General features: G+C 41.1%; 1 protein-coding gene across 1 annotated transcript in view; it reads left to right on the top strand.

Annotated features, from left to right (window-relative positions):
* UBE3C (ubiquitin protein ligase E3C) overlaps positions 1-27,072 on the top strand; it is a 173,446-nt gene that overhangs the window by 133,774 nt on the left and 12,600 nt on the right. The window contains exons 19-21 of the mRNA XM_074946275.1: positions 9,922-10,134; positions 26,058-26,246; positions 26,359-26,425. Of these exons, the coding sequence (XP_074802376.1) occupies positions 9,922-10,134; positions 26,058-26,246; positions 26,359-26,425 (469 nt within the window). The remainder of the gene's footprint in view (positions 1-9,921; positions 10,135-26,057; positions 26,247-26,358; positions 26,426-27,072) is intronic.

Raw genomic sequence — 27,072 nt, 5'->3', positions numbered from 1 at the left:
AAAATGATACTTTTCTGATCATTCAGGCTTTCTACAGTTATCCATAAAATACAGGTGACTCTTTACATCTCTGGAGATGATACCCTGACTCTGCTTACAGCACCTCATTTTGCATTTGTGCCCCATGTCAACATAAGACTGACCCTTATCACATAAAGTTTTAGACAGACATGCAACTGGTTTTTTTCATGCAGAGTCTGTGTCTTTCTGAACACTCTTTGTACCTGCAGTATAGCCTACAGCTAGGGCATCCTAGCTGAGTGCCCATACTGTCTGCACACATTGTGCTTAAGCAGAGGCAGCACCTATACCTTAAAATAAAGTTTGCAACAAAATCCCTTTTTAAAAAACCCACCCCTATCTCCTGCATATGCCCTAAATCACAAACAACGTTTTAATCATTAAAACCAAGTTTTTAACAGACCCATTTTAAAAACACATTTAAAAGCCAGTTATAGAAATTTACTTTCCCCCACAGGGAAAAGGGGTGCTATAGCACATGGTTATCTTCCCCCTACAAGTGTATTTGGGCCTGTGGGTTAAAGAACAAGCAAAATTTTAGTTAGTATTATTTCCCAAATGTACCAAACTCGTGTACAACCTGTTGAATTCCATTAAAAAAAAAAAAAAAAAAAGTATTAAGCGCAACCGTAGTTCAAATGGGATTGTACTTTGCCCTGGTGAAATACAGCTTGAAATTGCTCTTTCCATACTAAACAGATCACACTGCAATAAAGACATGTATCATTATTAGTAAGGACAGTGTGTACAAAGAGTAAGATTATATAATATGTATTTTCAGAGTTAAAAGAAGCGACATGTTTGGCAATCCAGCAGCAGCCATTCTGGTTTCTGTTATAAAAAGACAGTCTCCAGAAAAGCTCAGGATTTTATACCAACCTAACTCTTTGTTTCAAACAAACTTCAGTGTCTGTAGTTAGCAGGTGCTTTGATCACTACAGCTCTTAATAAATTGAGGAGTTTATGCACCCTTCTCTAAGCATTCCCTTTGGGTGAAAATTTAAATAGTCTTAGTAAATTCTCTTAATGGTTTTGTCTAATTTTTAGTGACAATATATTTTTCTTTTCAATCAAAACCAGATCACTATAGGTATATCTTACAGAATTAAACTGTAGATCACCATATACAACAATCCTTAGTGTTACTGCACCCTCTCCTGACTGGGGGCCTTGTAGATCTCAATGCATGTCTTTTCATTTTGAACACTTCTTTTTTGTGCTAAAAGTTCTGGTTGTTTTTAAAATAAAAATGGATGTAGCACAACCATAGTAAACACCATACAAATACTCATAGCTTTTAAATGTTTGATTGTTTGATTTTTCTTATAGCATATTCTTATTTTATAAATATAATGGAGGTTTGTGAACCCTTGCAAAATTTCATTTTTGTGTTAAACCATTGTTTATTTTTGAAAATATAGTATTTTTAAACTTGAAATGACTTTGAGTTACTAGAAGGACTGACCCATAGTAATTTACAAACTCCTGAGGTTTTATATAATTTAATATTAACAGAGCTTACCTCCCCGCCCCTTACTGTGGGTGAATACCCATCAAACCTAATTACTGATAATTTTTCCAACCCCAGCAGGGCCTAATATGCATAACCCTGATGGAACGTTAAGGAAACATGGGTCTGTGATTACATCTGAAGTCAGTAGTTCCACACAACCCCATTTTTTCAATAGGTCATAGTTAAACCATTGTAGTTCGATGGTATTGAGTCAACTCTGTTGTACTCAAATACATGTTTCAAACATCTATGTTTTATACAGAATATACAATATTTTTTGCTTTAAACTCATTTTTGTTTTCCTCCCCTGGATTCTACTATGTGCATTTCAGCCTTTTGCTATAAATAGGTTTCTTCTATTAAAGACACAATAGCTGGGTTTTCACAAACTATTTTTATTTAGAAGACACACAACCCTTGAAAACAACCTGAGATGCCCCATCAAAACTTTCATCTTATTTAAGGGCCATGCTATCCTTATTACAGAAACCCAGATACTCACAAAGACCTTTTCAATAGATATTTTTATTTACAGATACCAAGTTTTATAATATTGTATATCACATGCTTGTCCCCTCACTATTCTCTAACTTAATCCTTTTAGATTTCTTACAGTTAGTCTTTTTCCTAATCAATGTTCTGTAACTTTTTGAGTGGGTCAAGCAGTCAATATAATGCACTAAGTGGGTATCCTTCGGTTTGGTAATTTTGTTTAAAACACCGTTAGGATCTTAAGCGCTGTGCACAGCATTTACCAAGTTCGTCCCTGATGCTAAATTTTCTTGGGTTAAGCACAGACATTGCATTGCATAACCTATGGCAATAATGGTGTTTAATAAGCTTTACAAACACAGGTCAGCACACAGGGCCTGGAGCATTCTGTTTCTATTCTCTGAAGTCCAATTCATACAGTTTTGTGATGCAGCTGGTCTGGTGCATCTATAACACAGCCCTCACAGTCTTCAAAAAGCTTCTCCCTAAAACAGTGATTAAGGACAGCATAAACAGAAATGCGTACAGTAGACTGCCTGACTCCTTTCCACTCACAGCATGGCACTGGCTGTTAGTGCTATGCCAAGGGCCTTCCTTAAATCCATCTTCCTCCTTGTGCTTTGTGTCCTCTTCAACAAGTTGGCTTGATCTTCAGCAAAAACAAGTTGGATCAGATTCACCTTCACTCTCTGATGCAGTGCTGTCCAGCATCTCCAGGTCCTTTAGAAAGGTGTCATTGAGCTGTCGAGACTATCAGAAAAGAAACAGCTGTAAGTCCACTATTTTTTGGATTTATGCAACCCTAGGTCAGTTCCTACCCCACCCTTGACCACCACTTTTTATAGTCTATTTACTTGAGCAACATCTTTGCCGTTCATCTTCTCCAATGAGCTTCCTCCATGGGGGTGAATGAATCATAGAATATCAGGGTTGGAAGGGACCTCAGGAGGTTATCTAGTCCAACCCCCTGCTCAAAGCAGGCCCAATCCCCAATTTTTGCCCCAGATCCCTAAATGACCCCCTCAAGGATTGAACTCGTAACCCTGGGTTTAGCAGGCCAATGCTCAAACCACTGAGCTATCTCTTCCCCTCTATGCTCAGTGGCCATCATGCTAGTCAGTCTGTCTCATGAGTGCTTGAGACTCGGGGTCAGGTTCTGACATGTCCATCAATGGCTGGCCCAAAGGGCTTCCCTCGAGAGCTTCCTGCTCCTCAGAACTGTTGCTGACGTAGTGCTTTCTCCACAGACAACTGAGTGCCCTCAGAGCTAAAATGTATTCTGTAATTCTCATAGGGGAAATGAAGGAGGCCATGTTTTCCCCTCAGTGTTTCCATGATTTCTGAAAAATATGCTCTTGAAACAAGATGGGTTATTCCACACAGCGATGGGGCTTCAGGAGTGGTACTGCTGACCAGCCAACTGTTGAGCTCTGGAGATTGAGGGTTCTGCCTAGATCCTCATTCTATGCCTATTGCAGTTTATACATGTTTCCCTTTCAGGAGGGCATAAAGGAGTGAAACCCATACCTATTGGAAGAAGGTGGTTGGAGGCGTTCTTAGAGGTGTCACAGGACCCTCTTTTGGATGGGTCTCCCTGTCCCTGAACTTGCCCTGATTGGTCAAACCCACTCTTGGGGAGGTCCTACAGGACTGAAACCCACTCCAGTTGGTAGAGGGTGGTGGGAGGAGTTCTTAGAGGGGTCACATAATACCCCTTGTTTCCGGTCATATGTCATTCTCGACCCTTGAAGTAATACCCTGGGGGAAGGACTTATGATGACAGGTGTAGGGAGCCTTAGAGGTAAGTGGTGGAGTCAACGTTTGATTGACCTGTACTCCTAAACTACTTTTAGCTATCAATTATAGTGTAAGTTAGAATGATGTTTGCCTGTCCTCATTATAACACTCCCTGATAGTGAGTAGATGTGAAGTGCTGTACATTGTTTTGGTGATTAAAAATGGTTCTCCACTATTCTTGTAATACAAATATTCTTTGGTGTGAATCGTTATTTATGAATCAAAATGACTTGATCATTTTAGCAGAAATTCTCAAATAGTTTCATTGGTAATGTATGCTATGATATACAATTAAGAACCACATCCCTAGATTTTTAAGATAATGTTAATCAGTCAGTCACTAGTACATTCTCTGCTTATCACAAACTTCTAATCAATTTCAGATTTTTACATTGACTGCAGCAAATTTGACAAGCAAGCTTTCCACAACCGAAACACTCAGTTACCCAAAATGGCTGGAGCTTTTATGAACTTGTACTTGCTGACCTTCAACATTTCCAGCAGGCAAGAAATCAAAGATAATACCAATTTACAAATGACTTTGCTTTATCTGAAAACTTTACTCCTCCTAAGAGCTGAGGATTTTAATAGTGCTGTGGTATGTTGTGGTGGTTTTGTGATGTTAATAAATAACTAGCAGGAGTTAGTTTGAGACCACCAATCTCATCTTATTTTATATTCTTTGAAAATCATATTTCAACTTAGAATTCCAGAAGTAGAATATTAGCATATTGAAGCAAAATGAACCTTTTGCATACTCAGCACTTTTGAAAATTGGGCCAGTTGTTTAGGTGCCTAAACATGAATTTAAGACATAACTTTAGACACCTGTACTGTAAAGTCTTGGCCTTATGTTTTATGAAGCAGAAGAGCTATGCAGTAGTGGCCAAAAAAAAAGTACATCAATATTTAAAACAAAAAATATTATATAGCAGATTTTCCATTTGTAGAATGACATGAGTGGGTCTTCCTATACTGCAATAATATAATGCATTGATTACATTCATTGAAATACAGACTGAAGGGCAATGGGTTGCAGCAACCAAATAGTAACACACGACTGATATTCTTGTTTTATAATTTATGTTTTTCCATAATTGTGTTAAAAGCAATATGTTAATCTACTTTCCTCACTTTCAAAAATTTTATTATGCTCATGTCTACAAGAAATGATTTCATGCTTCAAAATAAGAAAATACTAGTTTTGAAAAAAAGGTTAAATGAGTAAGGAGAGGGCAGTGAGTCACGATAAAGAAAAAACACACCTTGAATTATTTTTTATGCAGTCAGTCTTCACATTTAACTTTTGTTTAACCAGGCCACAAAGAATTAGGCTATTTTAAAGAGGGATTTGTGAACAGGATGAAATATAACTAGAATATAAATAATATAAGGTAGGAGAAAGTACTAATGATTCTCTATTTTTCTATCATTTTTATTAGTGGGGCTATACAGCTTTGAAGATGAATTTCACTATAAAAGTGCTAGGTATTATTTAGTAACTGTTTACAAATGGCTAACTTAGAAAAGGTTACTCTCTAGATGCCCGGTGTCTTGAGGGCTGATGAAGGAAATGACTGTTTTAAAAGACCAGACTTTTCAAACTCAGTCATTTTCCTTTGTGAGCCCTCAAGACCCCACCCACTTTCTAGGTGTTTTTTACTTTTATCATGTCAGTGTTTTTTTTAAAGTGGTGGTAGGTTATAAAGGGTTAATGGGGAGTATATGAAGTAATCATAAATCATTTTTCCTCATACAGAAGGTATTAGGAATCATAAGTGAGAACCTATTTGGGCCCCAATCCTGCAAACAAATTCACTGGAGTCCCATCACACTCAGTGTGGGTGCATGGGTACATGCATGTATCTGCTTTGCAGGGTTGGATCCTTAATCAGCATGCTCTAACATTCATGTAAGCTTTGTTATTCCAAGCTACCAAATCCTTTAAACATTCTATATTGTTACACACTGAAATGACTAGACCAACTCAAAGTGTGGCCGATATTAGAACACCATACAAGAACTTCCCTTTGGAAGAGCTTTTCCATCATAGCTGTCTTTCTGCCTCTGACCATAATACAGAGATCTAATGTGCCTGTGTAGTGCGTAAGTAGTAGGGTAATGGACGATATACATAGCCTTAGGATTAGGGTGACCAGACAGCAAGTGTGAAAAAACGGGAGAGGGGGTAGGGGGTAATAGGCGCCTATATAAGAAAAAGTCCCCAAAAATGGGACTGTCCCTTTAAAAACGGGACATCTGGTCACCCTACTTAGGATCTGTGGAATGTGCTCAGTAGTGTGCTGAATATAGAAAAGGTGCAGTCCCTGCCCTGAGGATTATTCTGATGATACATGATAAAAACAGCATTCTCAAAGCATGTTAACTTTTCTTCTTCTGCTGTTTCCATGACATTCTATCATCTCTTGCCCATCCACAAATGTCCATCAGAATTTCAATTAAGTTTTTCCACTTTGAGTGTCACTCATAAAGTAATAAATGTAAATGTAACTATTTAATATTATAAAGGGTGAAAAGATGGCCTTGAGGTTAAGGCCCAGGACTATTTCACTCCACCACAGACTTTTGTGACTTGTGGCAAGTTGCTTAAATTCTCTGTGCCTCATTTTTCCATTGCTATGGAAAATAGATAACAGATAATACCTACCTCAGGTGGGTGTTGGGAGGATAAATTCACTAATATTTGTAAAACTGCAAAATCCTTGGATGAAAAGCACGATAGAAATGTAAATTTTTATTACTACTTTTATGGTATTTCAATAGAAGTGTGTTACATCCTAAAATGAACATAACTATTTACACAGTTCCTATAAAATTGCTACAATATGCATATAGTATAATGCTGTGGTAAATTAAAGGGAAAATTAACATGGGAAACTAGGGCACGTGACCTCCCAAGCACTGGTGTCATCCTCCAATGGATTCTAAAAGAGCCAACCATTAAGGGCTAAAGGAAGCTTGGCTGAATGAAGGACTAGAGTTCTCGTATAGTAGCAAGGGAGTGAGTTTGTTTGTTTGTTTGTAATTGGATCAGCCATTATGGTTCCTTGGTCTCATGCACCCGGGTATGAACAGGAGACATCAGAGTTGTGGTCAAAGAGAAAGAGGAGTTAGAACAGATCCCATCTCAAGGGTAAACTAATTTCTTCCCTCAGGCGGTTGCTGCTCTTAATCTGCGGTTGAAAGATAAAGGTTCACAATCTAGGCAGATTCCTGCAGAGTAGGGCATATGGCCACTTCAGTGCAATGTTGGCTTTGTTTTACTATATTTCACCTCTTTGAAAGGACTGAAGCTGATTGTCACTTAAGTTATCAAAGAGAGTTCTCTGCATTTTTTTCTAAAACTTTGTTAGGACATTCAATACCAAAACTTAGCTTTTACACTAATTAGAATATTTATTTTACCTTGTTTACAAATGTACTTTACTTTTTATATTTAGAATCACTTGGCTAACATAAGCAGCAATTAAAGTTATCACCTACCTGCATGATCAAGGTGGCTTAAAAATGTTTTATATAGTTTTTAGATTGTTATAAATGTTCAGTTTGGAACTACCTGAAGATTGATAGTGATGCATTTGAAAAGCATTATTTTTTTTATTGATTCTTAATGTAGTAAATTACTAAAGTTATTTGGCAGCAAACAGAAATGGCCTGTGATGTTGTTCACATTTATTCTCCTGATAGCATCACAATTTGCATTAATTGCATTGCTAGTGCACTCACTTATATTAAAAGGCTTCTACTACAATTAATCCTTTTTATTTCAGATCATTTTGGCACAATTTCTGGCAATAAACAGTCATAAAAGACAGACACTTGAAAAATAACATACAAGTTTCTTCAATATACCTATTGCTATTTTTTCTTGACATAGAGTTATTGATAGGTTTCTAGGAGCAAGTGTTGCAAGTGGCTAAGAATTAAGACCAATATGAAAAATGCTAAGTGGATTATTTTGCATAAAAAATAGACAGTTTTTGAATTTGTGTAATTAACCTGTGTTTAGAAAATACCTTGATTTATGCCTACATTTGTATTTCAGTCGCATGCATTATGGAAATTTAATTTATAATCCATTTAGCTGATGTGATCATGGTTTTTAGTGCTATCATTTATTAGTCTTTGTATAGTAAATGCTTTAAAGGTTTAAACCTGCCTTGTGTAAAAAAGAAAAAAAACACACCTCTGCATTTACATTTTATGAGTCATAGATGGGATTCCATTTTAAATTCAGGTAGCTTTGATATATTTAAGGAATTACAATGGTTTTATTGTTACTAATGCAGGAATGGCAAATAGTGACCTTATACATTGCAAATTAATGATTTACACTTTTAGTTCACTTTTAAAGTCAGCTACACAAATGCAGAGTTCGACTTCCACACCTTGAATAAATCATATAGTTATATGTATAATACATCCTTTGGCTTTGAACTCCTTATTCGTGTGTTCTTAATGGTAAGTCTAACAGGACAACCAAAAAATGTTCCTTCTAAAGTTTAAGCAATTGTGTGGGTTTTTTCTTTAACACCTTTGTTAGGCTATCACTGGGTGATTAGTGCTTTTCATTGTTTTCCTTGCTTATATATTATTTCCTTTTCTAAATACTACAGCAATCTCAGAGGAACTGAGTAACACATAAATAGCTAAACTTTCAAACAGCAGAAAGGGAAACTGTCAGTAATAGCCTCCTGATGCCTCTTTCCCCATTCTCTCTGCACTGGTGTTGTGGGAAATACTGAGGTCATGATTGCTGAACTGGGGTCTAGAGAAAAATGCTAATGTGTCTAATGAACAGTAGGAGGAGGTCTGAATGTAAGATGCACATTTTTATCTATTTTTATGTTAAACGTGTATAACATTTGGGTGCTTTCCCTTCTCTCCACCTTCCCCCCGCCAACACTTCTATAAAATTTTAATCTTTCTCTCCCTCCCTCCACACATTTCCCCTTCTCCCTCTTTTTGAGGATGGCTATCATTGCATATTTTCTCTGACTGACAGGATTGTATATTTGGGGGAATATTCATGGACTTTACATAGAGTATAATTGCATTTCAGAGTTTGACTCAGTAAAAAATGGATAGGTGGAGTTCCATGTAGGCGTCACAATTTCTAGATCAAATACTTCCAGTTTACAGTTTATAAAAATAAACATCCATTAATGTTGCTTCATACTGGGAACTTAAAATCAAGATGGATTCTTTCATACTCTCACGTCAACAATAATAAATGTTTAGCCAGGCTAACTTATGCCTTTGATTGCACCTGTGCCCCACTGGTGACTTTATTTTAGTATATTGCATAGGCTGATAGGCTTTGAAATTGGAAATTAGCAAATCATGTTGATGATGCACAATAAGGAAGAGAATCCAGTCATTTCTCTCTTTCTTAGCTATGTTGTTTCTTCCAGTTTAACAGGAGTAAAAAGTAGTCAAGTATTCCGTTCACCAAAGTATGCAGCATTGACTCTGAGTACAGAAAGAATGAAGATTTGCTGTTTGTTAGTAAGAAGAAGCAATTTTTACATAGTTATTTTTCAGAGTAGAATCACACTCACGTTTTACCTTTGAAACGGCTGGCAAATTAGAGGGTAAGAATGGAAACTCTGGAATCTGCTTCACCGCATCTGTATGGGTTGACTAATGGCATAGAATAGATATCTTTCATCTGATTTGAAGACATTCTGGAGGAGGTGATATTGGCATTGATAACCCTTGTTTTTCTTGTAAATGAATGATGGTGTCTAACAGGTTCCCAGCAACTGTTATATTCATAGTGTAGATATTTGTTAGAGTATGAAAATGCTATGGCTTTTGCAGTGGGCAGATAACTTATTTGTAAAGTTTTAAAGCATGATATTTCAACAGCAGGATTGTTAAAATTTCAGACTACAGTTGCTCATGTAAATAGATACAGTACATGGGATATTTTTTCACCAAGAGGTTCTATTCAGACATTAAATAAAGGGAAAGTTACAGAAATGTAAGGAACAGATGATAAAAGATATTAAGAATGTCTTTGTAGTACCCATAATGAAAGCTAATGTCATTTTCTTAATTGTTTTTATTCTTAGGCACTGTATGAAAATATGCTGGTAGAGCTGCCATTTGCTAGTTTTTTCCTCTCAAAGTTGCTGGGGACAAGTGCTGATGTGGACATTCATCATCTGGCTTCATTAGATCCAGAAATGTACAAAAATTTGCTTTTTCTCAAGAGCTACGAAGGGGATGTAGAAGAACTTGGGCTAAACTTTACTGTGGTGAATAATGACCTTGGGGAGGCACAGGTAAGTGTGGCATTTTTTTCCTTCCCAGCTTAACAAGTTAATCATTAATTTCCCTACTACATTCATATTTGGATGTAAAAGTGATAAGGCACATGTGTAACAAGTGCCATTTGTCCAACTTTAAGTAAAGAGGCACAGTGATTCTGACTATTTCAATATTTGGAGTGAATAATAACTGATCCTGTACTTATCAAAAACACAAAAAATGACTCTCATTTGTGTCAGCATTGCTTATTTGTTGATAAAATGTCTGATATTTCTAGTAGTAAATTGCCCCAAATATCCTAGTCAATTTCTTGAACAAAGTATTTTATAATAGTAGGAATATTTTTCCTCACTGAGTATCTCTAATACTATGTCTTCTGCTGTTCTGATCTTCCCCAAGTAGTAAGAGTTGGAAACTGACCTGATTTTTCTCAAGTTCACTGTTGCCCACAAGGTTCTGAGCAGCAAAGCTATGAACAGCCGCAGAATCATAAGAGCAGTCTAGTCTTAGGAACAGCGTTGTTTGTTTCTCAAGCAGAATTTTCAGTTAACACTCCAATATCAGGATGTCCTTTGGTTCTCCTGCTCTTAGGGTCTCAAGCTTAAGCAAAGGAGTGGTTGCTCTCTTTTGTAAAGTGCTTTGAGATCTACCCATGAAAAGTGCTAAATAAGACAGATGGAATTTTTACATCTCCTACATTACTTATAATCGGTCCAAAATAGCAGTCTTAACATTCTTGTAATCTATAGCAGCATCCTCTTTCAGAGCCTGATGTTAGCTTGTACCTCTTCTATAAGAAAGGAGGCCAAACAGATAACTTGGAACTCTTCGTCACACTCAGATGCAGTAAGCCTCATAGTTTTTCACTAAATAGTGACCAGGTAGACCTCTGGGTCCTCTTCATTTTTCAGTTCAGACAGGGAAAGCCTGAGTTTAGTGGCAGCCTAGCTAATGAAACGGTTAATGATCCTGTGCAGCAGCCACTCCTGGAATTTGTAACTCCTGGTTCCGATGCTCCTTCTTGCAGCAAGTCTGGGTTCTGTTACTTTCAGTGTACAGCTTCATCTTGCTGCTGCTGTCTCTACTGTTCCATCATCCATTTCTCTTCATTTTGCAGGATCTTAGAACCTGACACTGTTAAATTCTTAAAGTAGTATCTTCAAATTTGGGGATCATAAATCACATTGAAAGGTGGTCAGTTGCCTAACATAAATAATAATTCATGTAAAAAGTAACCCATTGACCTATTCATTTCTGGGTTACACATCAATATGTGAGATTTGAGAGTTATGCATGTCTGTGTAACAACCTCCAAAATTGAAAGCAGTGATCTAATATGCTGTTGTTTGGGAAAGCATTTTCTCAGTTTTGTCCGTCTACAAATGTTCTTGTCAGGTGTTTTACAGTTGCCTTAGAACTGTCCAATCAGTGGACTTAGTTTTATCACTTATTGATACTTGGTTGCTAAGGTCACAATATATACGAAGTGGTTGCCTCTACTTATAAACTTGAGTGTTTGTGACAGTAAGCTGCTATTTGTTTTGTTTTGTTTTAAGTATTAGTCCAATAGCATGAATTACTCCTTTCAGAGCATTTAAATTGAGGGTTTAATAATACAAACAAAAAACAGTTCAACCCCCATTTTAAAAAGTTATTTCATGGAAGGGTTCCAGTCTCTGATCTATAACATATCTGGTCCATCTGTACTCAGAAAGTAGGCCAAACATCTAGTGGAGAACGTAGAGCAACAAGCAGATGGAGAGATTAAAAACAAAAAGCTGCCAGAAAGAGCATTGAGGAAGATTTTCTTGATGGAGATGCTGCCAGCTCTAACTATTAATACAAAAAAAATTGTACCAAGTGCATTCTTGTCAAGGAGTTTGAGTTTATTTTCTTAAAATTCTCTACCAAAGAGGTGCGGTTAATAGTAACAAGGATTGTTAGTACAATAGTAACTATTGATTGTTAATTGTAGGCATATCTTCAAAAGAAAGGTTGAACATAAAATGCACTTCTGAGTAACTAACTGAAATTCTGTCAGGTTGTTTAAAATTGAGTGTTCTTGTTTATACTTGGATAAAGAACATTTTAGCCTTGAAGAATGAGACCCTCTGGATTTTAGTGTAATTGCTGCAGGACTAATTGATTTTTTTAATTATCTTCTGCATTTGAGTATTGAGGGTTTTTTTTTCTAGTTTTACTTCAGTATGTTAATAAACCTCATATAGACAAATACATTCTGTGCTGTGTTTGATCACCGGAGCTTGCTTAAGCATTGAGTACTAATTAACTGTATTAAGGTAAGGCTAATTCACTTTGACTGGAAAAGAGCTGAGTATTTAATTTATACTATATGTCGAGTGTACATTATCTCTAGTTTTCAGCTAAACAACCACTTTAGTTCCTAATGAATTAGTGCCTAATAAATGCACCATAAATCTACCATTGTAAATAGCTGTCTTCATAACAGTGCCCACCCAGCAGCTGTGGCACAGACATTATCTACAGTGAAAGTCACTTTCAGTAAGGATTCTATCAGCAAGAGAGGTTGGAATTCTATTACCAACACATTAGGTCCAGTCCGACAAGGTGCTAAGTGCTCTCAGTTCTCATGGACTTTCAGTCAACTTCAGGTTGCACTCATTAGGATTCCTAGTTAGGGGAAGGGACACTGTACCAGGCCATTCAAAATAGCAGTAGCTCCTGATAAAGTGCTAGCTCCTGCAGTGACACTGGCCTGGTTTTTCGCTGCTGGCTCAAGTGCACAAAATGGCAGCTAGTAAAAAAAGGTTTCATGGGAAAAGGCTCCTCCTAGATAGCTATGTATAGTGACTCTAATTCTTTCTTTACTTTAGCTCCTGGTTTGGCAGCTAAGAAACTAAACACTCTTGTAAAATACTCAGAACATAAGGATGAGACTAATAAATTCAAACAGTCTTTTTAAAAAAAAAAAATAGGAAAACGCTTTCCTCTTCCTCAGAGTCCTCTTTGTCCAATGAGGAAAGTGAACTCAGTCATTTGTTTTGCTAAGAGTTTGAGTCTTCCAGCTAAAGGAGACTTTTTCCCCTTTTAGACCACCATACAGCGTAGGTGGTGTGTGATAGGTATGACAATATCTTGGACAAACCTTATTGAATTAAGTTTTGTAGGAGTTCATTGTATTAAAAATGCAAATGTTTATGTACTGTGGATGGAGTGTATGTAATTCCACAGGAGGGGGGACCACAGCCTTCCAGGAACTAAGCCCTGGAACTAAGCCCTGTGGGGTGGTTAGGCAGCACCTCCAGAGAGCTGGCAGCATCTGGAGGGAGGCTTGCATCTCCTTGTTCAGAATGGATTCTTCAGGGACCAACAGACAAAGGGAGAATGTTTGATTAAAAGGCCTGAGTTAAAACTGACTCAGAGCTTTTTTTCTGATTCAGCAGACAAACAGCACCTCTGGTCCAAGGGCGGTCCCAATCCTTAGGGAAGGGTTGGAGGGTCTTTGGCCCAATGAGACCCTATAAGATTCGGTGGCTAGTCTGAGCAAAAACTGTTATGAACTGGTGATCATAGGAATACCCCCAGGTGGGGTTTGAAGGACTAAGCACCAACCAGAGCCCTTGTTGGAGGTGATCTCTGGAAGCTTTGTTAATGTGTGTAGGTTCTTTTATTGTTCGAATGTTTTCATTGTAATGCTTTTACCTTAAGAACAAAAGTGCTTGCTTAGAAAGAACTGTGTGGTAACTTGTATGTGTTGGCAATTACACTGACTACCGTCGCTGAGGAGAGAAGCGAAGCAAACCTGCTTAGGCACTCATCTTTTGGGAAATAGTACAGTGTAGGAATGGAACTCTTCAACCTGGAAATATCTCAGTCCCAAGGTATTCATCCAAGAGAGGTGATGGCTGAGGAGCCTGCTGGACCATCAAGGGTGAATCAGGTGTCCTGAGCTGTGACAGAAGAGTGTCTGAGGAAGAATTTTGAGGCCTCAGAAGTTGCTATGAAAGCTTCTGTCTCCGCCGTAAAGGCACAAATTAGTGCATCAGCGTCACTTCTTCTCATCAATGGTCAGCTGCCTCTGGGTTAACCTGGATGGGTTCAGGAGTCTGGTTTGGGGCTGGCAGTTTGGGGCATGAGCATGGTGGCAGTGCAGCTCCTCTTTTCTCCTTCGACACTCATGCAGCTGGCTATCAATCCAGATATATATGTCAATGTACATTTCCAAGTCCATCGGAGGCTCCATGCAGGCTAATTTGTCCTTGGCTTCCTCACTCAGCTCAGGTCAGAACTGGTATAGTAGGGCTGCCTCACTCCATTCTATGTCTGCCATGAGTCGGTGGAAATGCGCTGCATAGGATCACAGTCAACCCCTGACCCTGTCAGAGCTTCGAAAGGATGGCTTCCGCCATATGCATAGGATGGAGATCACTGAAGATGGTAGAGAAGGTCTGGAGGAATTATCCCCAACACTGTCAACATCACATCATCTGGCTCCAGCAGGGGAGAGAACCAGTCCAAGGCTTCTCCTGTCAGCAGGCTGATTACCTTCTTAGCCTGGTCAGGGGGTTAGGTCTAGGGACGGAGCATGAAGAGCAGGTGAAACTGCCAGAGTTCCATTTTTGCCAACTACAAGTTTCATCCCCGGTTGCACCCTGCACTGCTGACAGGCTCCCAAAACCCTGCAGCCACTGATATGGTCCAGTGACTTCACCACATTCAGAAGCAGCTGAAGGGTTATCTCAATAACACCAAGGAAGTCTATAAGCAGCATGTGGACCGTCAGAGATAGAAACGCCCAGCCTTCACAACTGAACAAAAGGTGTTCAATCCTCCAACCACCTCCATGTGGGCAGGCTGTCTCACAAGGTGGATCACCAATATCATGGGCCACATCGGATCTGCCAGTGGATTAATCACGTACCCTTTAAACTTCAGCTGCCTAAGTCCCTTAAAATACATCCTGTTTTTCACATCTTGCTCCTGAAACTGCACACAGAGAACCTGTTATCTGGTCACGTATAGCCACCACCTCTGCCTGTTAGGGTCCGGGTCATGAGGAGTACATTGTCAATGCCATTCTGGGCTCCAAACTCAGACAAGGCAAGTTATGGTACTTGGTGGACTGGGAGGAATACGGCTCTGAAGAGCGTTTGCCAGTCACATATATGCCCCATAACTGGTGGAGGCCTTCCACAGGACCCACCCCGATAAGCCTGATCAGGCAACATTTGAGGGCGGACAGTGGTGTGAGGATCCATGGGGCTAGAACCTGGATGTGCTGGCTACTGAGTGCTGCATCCACACCACCACCCAATGGCTCTGACAGAGCACTGATTGACAGGCTGTGAGCCTTATGGGATCAAGCACCACTGGATGTCCTGTCCATGGAGGTCCTGACTGGCAGAGCCAACTCTGTTCCTTGACTGGCCCAGGCACGCTATTCAAGGCCTAGGGGAAACACCTGTAGTCTGTCTGTGCAACTAGGTGGATCCTGGCTTGCTGCTGCACACAGACCTTGCTGCACACACCTGATACCTTGCCTTGCTTCTGGTTTCTGGACCCAGCCCTGCTCCTGATACGTAGCATTACTTCTGTTTCATGGTTCCCTGCTCCGCTCCTGACACCTCTCCCTGACTCTGGTTCTACTACGGTTGACTCACTTGACACTGAACTGGTGCAGCTCATCAACTTTGACTTCAGGCTGCCTCTATAGCGTCCCACTAGTACGGACTGGTGCTTCTGGCCTTGACCTTCTAGACTGAACTCAGACCATGTTCCCTTCAGCCCAGGTATTTTAGCACACTAGCTTGACCAGAGCTACCCACCACTGAGAAGCGCACTCCCAGCTGCAGTTTAGACATACCCTAAAAGAGTGCTCTTTCACAGTTCTCTGGGAAGATTGGACCCGAGGTAGGAGGGGAGCCAAAAGATCCACCCCAGGTTACCTGACCCCCTGCAAATCCAACAATGCAAACTTAAGATGACCACTTCCCAACCCTCACAACAGCAATGTGTCGAGGGGTCATTACCTTTTCTTAAAATATGTATATCCCCTCACTGCCCCCAGAATGCCTCAAAACACCCTTTCTTCCACGTTCTCTGGTGGAGGGGCAGCTGGTATAGGAACCAGTGGTTCTGCCTCTGCCAGATTTACACCAGCAGAAAGTTCCTCTGCGCAGGGGGACTTCTCCACTGGCTGCCTCCAGTTGCTTTAAGGCCTCTTTGTACCACAGATTGTCCTCAGTGAACTCGGAGACTTTTGCTCTTGGATTTATGCACCAGAAGTAAGAGAGCTTTTTTCCTTTCTGACACTTGGAAGAAAGGCTTACTAACTTACAGTACCCAGACAAATATGAAATACAGGATCTCAGAAAGAAACCTATCAAACAAGGAACAAAGTCTCATCCAAATAAATAAAATTCATTGTTTGACCTATGGCATCCCAGCAGGTAAGTGTACAGACGCTTCTCTACTTATGTGAAAAGCACGTAAAAAGCCAGACATTATCATTTGAACCCGTTAAGAAACACTGAGGGAAGTGGGTTGTTTCAAGCAGGACAGTATCTCACTTTTAATTGAAACTAGTTGACATCCCAAAGCCCTGATCTGGGATATAGAACCACATGAGGAGACTTCAGTTTAATAACCATAGCATCCTGATTTTAGTCCTGCCTTTGTACCATTTTTATGATTTTCACTGAGCCTTCATAATTGTATTTTAAAGTAAAATCTCTCAGTTATTTCAGTGCCATTCCTTAACATGTCTGGAAATCTCTTTGCAGTGGGCAAACGATAGTTATTGAATTGAATTATGCTCACCTGAGCAATTCTATTACCAGCTCCAGACACAAGGAAATAATTCAGAGGTCTACACCGATGGACTTAAAAAATTTTTTTTGGCAAACCTAAAATAATTATTCACACCTTTAAAGTGTCTAGCTTCATAAAACAAGTAAAAGTTTGGAATTTTGTTTTTGCTTTACTTATAGGAATATTAACGTGAATTAAGCAAGCTGGGTTTTTTCCCTGAACATATTTTCTCCCTAAAAGAACACGTTACATAGGGGTATCGAACTTTTAACGAGATATTGTCTGAGATCAATTATCAGTTGATAGTTTTAAACTGGTGGCTTTGTTCTTTGTTTATTCCACCTGGATTTTTTTTGTCATCGTTTCAAAGAAACACAGTTTCAATACATGAAATAGAGTAACCCACATTGTATATTATGCGTATTGTCCACTGAGTAATGATTTTCTTCAGGCCAGTTTCTTTTGACGTTTAAATGTATTGTTTTGGTAAAGAACCTCTTAAAGTACTTAAGAAGATTTTTGGAAGTTTTTTAGCTTTGACATATTCGAAATGAAAATTAAAGCTATTTCTGTAAGTGTGCCCTTTTTGAGATGCTTTCCACTGTGACTTCATACATAAGTACCCACACTGTTATCTTGCACCATCTAGTGGCAAAAGTTGAACAGCTAGAAAAGGCAACCCAACAAGATCTATCAGCCTGTCATGTTATTGCTAATGGAGGGTATCTGATGTATACCCAGGCAAGTAGTATATCTTTCAAGTGGAAGATCTACAGTAGTCCCATTTGAAATTCTAACTAAATAAAGGATGGGTTAAAACTAAATTGCACCTACATCCACAAAAACTTTTTTGTCAGCCCAAACTTTGCTCCTAGATAGTTTCTAAAAGCATCCCCAACCCTAACAATCACCACTGGTTGGTTGCTTGCTCAGCAAAATTATCGTTTTTTCGTGGAGGATAATATTAAAAGAGTAATGGCCTTACTTTAATCCTGCTGTATTTGGAATATTTCAGTGTCTATATTGGAACCCATTTTATGTCTTACTGATAATATAGTATATCCATTTGCAAATCAATAGTTTTGCATGCCAAATTATTTTGATAAGCGTATTTATTTGTAGGTTTTTTTAGTCCAGTAACAAAACCTTCTTCGAGTACTGTCCCTGTGGGTTCTCCACTTCAGGTGTCGGTGCATCCCAGCACCTTTGATCGGAGATTTTCGGTGGCAGTGTCTGGTCGGGGGTGTGCGTGTGCTGTAGCAGTCTCGCTGCACCGCTGTTACCTCATCTAGCACGCAAATGCCCCCGACCCCTTCAGTTCCTTCTCAACTGTCCTCGGCTTGAGATGGAGTCCATTAGCGGCGTCAGTGTAAACCTTCCAATAATAATAGCTTAGTTTTTACCCTTGTTTTTTAACAGTCTGTTACTTAGTATAGTTAAAGTTAGTTAAATCTAGTTAGATAGCTGTTAAAAAAGCCAAACTTTCATTTTCCCATCCCCCAGTTTTCACCAGGGACGTCTCAAATATGCCTGGCTCCCCAGGCTTTAAAAGATGCACTTCATGTGAGGATGCAATGCCAATCTTCAGTTGTCACTCCCTTTGTGTCCGAAGCTTAGGTGAGTTGTACATACCACAGAAGTGCGCTCACTGTAACAATCTTAAAGCTAGAGCAAGGAGAGATAGGGATCTTCACCTTAAACTTATTCTAATGAAGAAATCCCTCACTCGAACATCAGACCCTGGACAAAGCGCAACAAGGGACACCCTGGGCGCATCCTCCATGGAGAGACTAAGTGCCAACTTCTCTATAAAATCGAGGAAAAGGGCCACGTCTCCACCGAGCCCGAGAACATTTATAAAAGAAGCAGTCTACAGTGAGATCTCTGCCTGTGGTGCCGACCTTCTCCAGAGTAAGAACTTTTGACGCACCGGGCTCCTCTGGCACCGTCAACTCCAGGACCTCTGCTGGCAGGATAAAGGAGTCGAGTAGCAGGCACAAAGCAGCATCCTCCTCCACGGCACCGACTACCTCTGCAAAGGGCATGATACCGCAACTTCAGCCACCTGTGATGGCTTCCCCTGTCACAGTGAGCTCATTAGCACTGACCACGGAACCACCAAGATCGGAGCCCGCAGCACCTAAGAAGGCTACACCCAAAAAGTCTGCACCGGCTTCACTTCCACCTAAAGAGGCAGCACAGAAGGATACAGCATCACATATGTCAGCACCGATCCCCCTTATACGCTCGTCAAACATGCAAGTGTCCTCTGCACCCAGATCTCCACTGCTTGGCACTTCCTGCTCTCTGGTACTAATGGCACCTGAATCTCCCATTGCTCGACTTTTTTTCGAATGATGAGGAGAAAGATGTGCAGGAGGCAGTTTTTCTCTTCTGGACGCTCCTCCCCAGCAGGCACTGAATCTCATTATAGACCATGGGAACAGAATACCAGGGATCTGTCCCCATGGCTTGCTAACCCATGGATGTGCCCTCCTATGCCATTTTCCATTCAATTGCTGCAGTGGGACCCTTGGGCAGCCTACAGGTCTCAATTCCACAAACCTCCCACTTCTCACAGGAAACCCATACGCTCTGCAATGACATCAGTACCCAAACCTTCTGAGGTAACAGAGGGGAGGGAAGAAGATGATTGAACAAGAGATATCCCCTGCTCACAACTCCTCTTCTTCCCCTGATGAGGCAGTTATGCTCCTGCCTCCCACTACTACAGATGACTTCGAGCACTTTCAGGAGCTATTCCAATGGGTGGCACAGAATCAGAACATTTCTCTTGACGAGGTACCAGAGACACAACACCAACTCAAGATCTTACACATTTCTTCCGTGATGAAGATAGCATTTCCCATAAATGATGCTTTGATGGAACCTGCAGAAATGGTGTGGCAAACACGTGCCGCCATTCTCCCAATCAGTAAGTATACGGACAGGAAATACCATGTGCCAAACAGAGGCATGGATTTCCTCTTTGCGCACACACAACCCAACTCCTTAGTAATGGAGTCTGTTAACCAATGGGGAAAACAGTCTCAGTTCAAATCCATGCCCCTAGACAAGGACTGGATGAGATTAAACCTCTTGGGGCACAGAGGTTTAATCTTCATCGACTCTTCAATTTCGCACGGCCAATTACACAGCGATACTCGCCAACTAGACCACGACAATTATACCAAATTAAATGATTTCATCCAGGATATTCCGGAGAAAAAAAGAGAACACTTCCGAGCCATCATCAACGAGGGCCAACTTATTGCTAGAACAGAGCTGCAGGCATCCCTTGACATGGCGGACACAGCGGCATGTACGACAGTGACAGCCATAATTATGTGCAGGGCATCGTGGTTACACTCATCAGGTATCCCAAGGGAACTTCAAAACAAGGTAGGGAAAAGCTTCTTTTCCTTCGATAGGGAAAAGCTCTTCTCTGCTAAGACGGGTGAGGTCCTCCATTCCATGAAGGACTCTAGAGCGACACTGAGGACCCTCAGGATCTACATGCTCCCTAACAGGAGACGCAGATACTAGCCTTACAACCGTAACGGGGACAACACATCGCAGTGCCAGTAGAGACCATATATGCCAGTTGGACACAAAGGCACAGACCACAGAAACATCGCCCTAACCAATCTCAGGCTGCGACGTCCCAAGCACCACCCAACAAGACGCAATTTTGAAATGTTGGTCGAGGGTCTGACTGACTTTCCCTGACCACCAGCGTCATCGACTTTGACCATTTTACCAAACGTAGGCCTCTATCACCACAGACCATTGGGTTTTAGAGATAATTTGAACGAGTTATACCATCCCCTTTACCTCCATCCCACCTGCCCACGTCCTTTCCCCATCCCTCTTCAGGGACCCTTCTCACGAGCACCTAGTACAAGAAGTACATCATCTTCTACAATTAGGGGCTGTGGAACAAGTTCCACCACAACACAGAGGGAAGGGATTTTATTCCTATTACTTCGTGACTCAAAAGAAAAACGGGGGTTGGAGACCCATACTAGATCTCAGAAAACTCAACAAATTTGTCCAAACCCACAGATTCAAAATGGTCGCACTGAACTCGATCATTCCTGTGCTGGAAGAGGGGGATTGTTCTCAGCTCTCGACCTACAAGATGCGTATTTCAACATTACCCTCCATCCCGCTCACAGATGATTCCTACGATTCACAGTGGGACAAAACCACTTCCAATACAGAGTTCTGCCATTCAGACTGTCAAAGGCTCCACGAGTCTTTACCAAAACCCTAGCGGTGGTAGCTGCTCATTTGCGCAGACAGAGAATATTGATATATCCATACTTAGATGATTGTTTGCTAAAAGGCACCACACTGACAGATACATTACGAATTACTCGACAGACCATATCTCTCTCTCACTCCCTGGGGCTACAAATAAATGAAAAGAAATCTACCTTAACTCCTGTACAACAATTAGACTTCATAGGAGCGCACCTGGACTCAGTGGAGGCCAAAGCATCAATACCAATGCCCCGATTTACAGCAATGACGTCCCTCATATCGGTGGTCTCAGCCACCCCATGGGTGTCTGCATGCACTTGCCTACAACTCTTGGGACATATGGCGGCCACCACTTTCGTTGTAAAACACGCCAGGCTACACATGTGCTGCCTTCAAGGATGGCTGAGCTCAGTATGTATTCCACAAAATCACAGCCTAAACAAAAGACTCACACCGACCCCCAAGGTTCTACATTCACTACGATGGTGGACAAGCCCAATAAACATTTGCTCAGGCATCCCGTTTCAACAGGATCCTCCATCCATAGAAATCACAACAGATGCCACGCTGATCAGATGGAGAGCTCACCTAAACCAATATACCATCCAAGGCATGTGGTCCCCCACAAAAACACATAAACCTACTCGAATTATGCGCGGTCCGCAACGCATGCTTACATTTCCTCCCTCTTATACGAGACAAAACGATAATGGTCCTGATGGACAACATTGCGTGTATGTTCTATATAAACCTCCAGGGTGGAACACGTTCCCACTCCTTATGCACAGAGGCCTTAAAACTATGGAACTGGTGCATAAAATACATCACTATTACAGCAGCATACCTCCCGGGTTGACTGAACATAATGGTGGACACATTAAGCAGATAGTTTTCCCAAGAGCATGAATGGGAACTGAACGACAAAATAACACATCATATTTTTCACAGGTGGGAATCCCCATATATAGACCTGTTCGCGACACCAGCAAACAAGAAATGCCCAAAGTTTTGCTCATGAGCAGGACTAGGAGCATGATTCCTACGGGATGCTTCACATGGAATGCTCCTCTCCAATACACATTCCCACCAATACCTCTAATCTCCAGAGTAATACACAAAATACGAACCGACAGAGCCAAAATAATACTCATAGTACTGAGACGGCCCAGACAGACTTGGTTTCCTTACCTGACGCGCATGGCGATCTGCACGCTGTTCACTCTCCCTCACCTACGGAATCTTCTTTCGCAGGAGGACAGTCAAGTCCTCTTTCTGGTCCTGGCAAAACTTCACCTGAAGGCGTGGCTCCTTCATGGCACCACCACGATGAACTAACCTGTTTAGAACAAGCAAAACAAGTGTTGTTAAACAGCAGAAAACACTACATACGTACTACTTACCTCCAAAAATGGAAAAGATTCTTCCTATGGTGCCAGGACAAACAAATATCTGCAAGCCAGGCACCGCTTCCACTAATCCTGGAATATTTATTATCCTTAAAGAACTCAGGGCTTGTTATGAGCTCGCTTAGAGTTCATCTCTCTGCCATCACGGCCTTCCATCAAGAGGTAGACGGCACCTCAATGTTCATTCACCCGATTACTAAGCGATTTCTAACGGGCATACAGAACATGTACCCAGACATCCAAGAACCCACACCAGCATGGGACGTAAATCTCGTGCTCAAAAGTCTAACCAGAGCCCCATTTGAACTCTTAGCCACATGCTCATTACTTCACTTATCTATGAAAGTGGCATTCCTGGTCGCTATTACATCAGCGCAAAGAGTCATAGGGTCTCTCACGGCTCACCCCCATACACATCCTAAGTTTATGCCCAGAGTATCATCTTCGTTCCATCTCAACCAGCCGATTCACTTAGCTACATTTCATCCAGAACCACATCCTAACACTCAAGAGGCAGTCCTGTAGACATGAGATGTTTGATGTGCCTTGTCCTTTTATCTGGACAGAACGAAGCCCTTCCGAAAATCTTCTAGACTTTTTGTGTTGATAACAGAACGATCAAAGGGCTCTGCCATATCTACGCAAAGATTATCTAAATCAGGGGTAGGCAACCTATGGCACGTGTGCCAAAGGCGGCACGCGAGCTGACTCACACTGCCCGGATTCTGGCCACCGGTCTGCAGGGGCTCTGCATTTTAATTTAATTTTGAATGAAGCTTCTTAAACATTTAAAAACTTTATTTACTTTACATACAACAATAGTTTTGTTATATAATATATAGACTTATAGAAAGAGACCTTCTAAAAATGTTAAAATGTATTTCTGGCATGCGAAACCTTAAATTAGAGTGAATAAATAAGACTCGGCACACCACTTCTGAAAGGTTGCCAACCCCTGATCTAAATGAATATCCAGCTTTATCCATATGTACTGTTCACTACACAACACTGAAGTCCATCCGGACATCAGAACCCACTTGACAAAAGCTTTATCTACCTCCATAGCATTCCTACATAATGTGCCCGTTCTAGACATCTGCAGAACAACCACCTGAGCCTCTGAACGCACATTCACAAACCACTACGCAATTACTCTCAGTTCAAGCTCAGACACAAGACTAGGCCTCACTGTACTAGCCTCAGCAATGAACTCAGCTACGAAGTCCCTTCCATCCTCATGAGGGCACTGCTCTACATTCACCTGAAGTGGAGCACCCACAGGGACAGCACTCAAAGAAGAAGAGAAGGTTACTCACCTTGTCCAGTTACTGAGGTTCTTTGAGATGTGTCACCTTGTGGGTGCTCCGCTACCCACCCTCCTTCCCTCTACTTCAGAGTACAAGCTAAACACTCCATGGTAGAGAAGGAACTGAAGGGGTCGGGGGCATGCGCATGCTAGATGAGGCACCAGCAGTGCCACGAGACTGCTACTGCGCACGCGCACTCCCAACCAGACACTGCTACCGAAAATCTCTGATCAACAGCGCCGGGACACACTGACACTGGAAGTAGAGCACCCACAGGGACACACCTCAAAGAACCTCAGTTACTGCACAAGGTGAGTAACCTTATCTTTTCAATATGATGAAAAATTATGGGCCTGTTTTTTCAGAGATGCGGAGCATCCACAACTCTCATTCACGTAGGCTGGAGTTGTGGATGCTCCGCATCTCTGAAAAATCAGGCCCATAATTTTTCATCATTTCACAGTTTTTGGTATAGGCCTGATTTAGAGAAATGTTGAGAACCCACAACTCCCATTCACTTAGGTTAGAGCTGTGGGTGCTCAACATTTCTCTAAATCAGGCCTATATCAAAATTGTAACTTTTGGCCAGCGGGAATTGGGATTTCCTTGTTGTAATGTGAAGTTGCAGAATACCCTAGTACCAGTGTTATCTTGACCAAACAGTTAAGCTAGAACAGCACAGTCCAGCCAAACTGAGCCTTTTTAACTGCTGCCTGAGGGGAACTCTGAGATTCATACATTTGTGGAAGCTACTCCTGTTCCAAGGGATAAATATCCATGGTGAAAGCCTCGCCCCACTGAAGTCAATGGCAAAACACCCATGAACTTTAACAGGCTCAGGATTTTGCCACCGGTCTCTAGCTCAGCGGTTCTCAAACTGAGGGTCAGGACCCCAAAGTGGGTCGGGACCCCATTTTAATGGGGTCACCAGGACTGGCTTAGATTTACTGGGGCCTAGGGCCAAAGCTGAAACCCAAGCCCCACCATCCGAGGCCAAAGCCTGAGGGTTTCAGCCCTGTGTATTGGGACTCAGCTTACAGGCCCCCTGCCTGGGGCTGAAGCCCTTGGGCTTCAGATTTTCTGCTGCTTCCTTCCCTCCCCCCCAACTCCCCTGCTTGGGGTAGTGGAGCTTGGGCAGGCTCAGGCTTTGGTCATGAGGGTCGTGTAGTACTGCATATACTCATTCATTAGCCTGTTCATTTATAAGCCAGCCCCCCAAGATGGATAGATAAAAATAGTAAAAACTGTATGACTGTCTCATAGGCCGACCCTATATTTCAGGGGTTGGCAAACTTTGGCTCCCGGCACGTCAGGGTAAGCCACTGGCGGGTCGGGACGTTTTGTTTACCTGGAGCTTTCATAGGCACGGAGCCTCTCAGCTCCCAGTGGCCGCGTTTTGCCGTTCCCAGGCAATGGGAGCTGCGGGAAGTGACGCGCCACTTCCCGCAGCTCCCATTCGCTGTGAACAGCAAACTGCGGCCACAGGGAACTGAGGGGCTCCATGCCTGCAGATGCTCCAGGTAAACAAAAGGACAATGTATTAGATATTCAATTCAATGATTTCATAGAGTTTAAAATCATCAAATTTTGGTGTAGACCCATTTATAAGCTGACCTCTGCTCTTTGATGCGTCACATTTTTACCAAAAATATTTGGCTTATGAACGAGTATATACGGTAATTTTTATTGTCAGAAGGGGGTTGTGGTGCAATGAAGTTTGAGAACCCCTGCTCTAGCTGATTCATAATACTCTATTTAGTATTTCACACTACATTCTTCCTAGAAGTGGAGTTTCTGACACCTCCCAGCCCAATTACTTTATGGTAGTTAGGCACAGGTATATATGGGTATGCCCAATTTTACACAAGTACAGCTGGAGGTTACGGGCTGAAAAATCATTTCCTGTGATACATCACATCTTATACATTAATTTGTACTCCTATATATATATTTTCCTATATAAATATGTAGTAATACAGCCTCATGATACTCTTTTTTCCAATTTCAATGGTTTTATAATATATTTCAGTTATTTTCAAGTATGTAAGTCATGTCCTTGAGTTTTCTGTGGCTCATTTTTGGAAGTGTAAGTTTTCCATTTACATGCAATATATAGAATTAGCGTTTACCAGGATTATGAACAAATACATATTTTTATGTTTACAGGTGGTTGAACTGAAGCCAGGTGGAAAGGATATTCCTGTCACCAGTGCAAACAGAATAGCCTACATCCATCTTGTAGCAGACTACAGACTAAACAAACAGATTAGACAGCATTGCCTTGCATTCCGACAGGGTCTTGCCAATGTTGTTAACCTCGAATGTCTTAGGATGTTTGATCAGCAAGAAATACAGGTACTTCTGTTTAGCTATGTTGGAGAAGTGTTTGCTTAATAATTATTTCAAAACTGAAAAAAATGTTTAATTTCTACCTCAAATCTAATCATCGAATTTTCACCGAATGCAGGTTTTGATTTCTGGTGCCCAGGTTCCTATTAGTCTGGATGACCTTAAATCCTTCACAAACTATTCAGGCAAGTATATCACAACTACACAAATGAGTTGTTATGGCTGATTCACAAATAAAGAATTTTTTAAAAATTCTCTTTACATTTTCTTCCTAAAGCAACTTCTTAGAAGAGGAGCTGGAGCCCAATCTTGCCCTTTTGATGTTAGTGGCAAAGCTTTCAAAATGAGAGGCCTTTGGATTCCCTGAATTTAAGAGGGTTGGAAAGAATAAGATCAGATTTATCAAATGTGGGTTCCTAGAGTTACACACACAAACCCATATTTAGGTACCTAGGTATAAATAAGTGGCCACACATTCAGAGCACCGTAGCTTTCATTGACTTCAATAGGAGTTGGCGGACTCAACAGCTCTGACAATAAGGACCCAAGTGACTTTAGATGTCTGTTTCAGCCAATGCATTCAGATACTTATCCTTGAAGGAGTCGTGAAGGGATAATTCTTCCACCCTTACTCTGCGAGCAGCCCATTGAAAACACTAGTCTTCAGTGAAAGGCTTTGCTCAGGGTTGTAGAATTGGACTATACATAAATGTCAGTGCATGTTTTAAAAACTGATTTTGTCTGTATTATATTCACCCTTTCCTGGGTATATTGATTTATGGGAGATATACAGTCATACTTACCCAATCCCATTACTCCTTCTGTCCTACCT

This window comes from Natator depressus, chromosome 2 (assembly GCF_965152275.1).
Source record: "Natator depressus isolate rNatDep1 chromosome 2, rNatDep2.hap1, whole genome shotgun sequence".
Lineage (NCBI taxonomy): Eukaryota > Metazoa > Chordata > Testudines > Cheloniidae > Natator > Natator depressus.
Note: the sequence above shows the minus strand (reverse complement) of the source record. Positions and strands in the feature narration are given on the sequence as shown.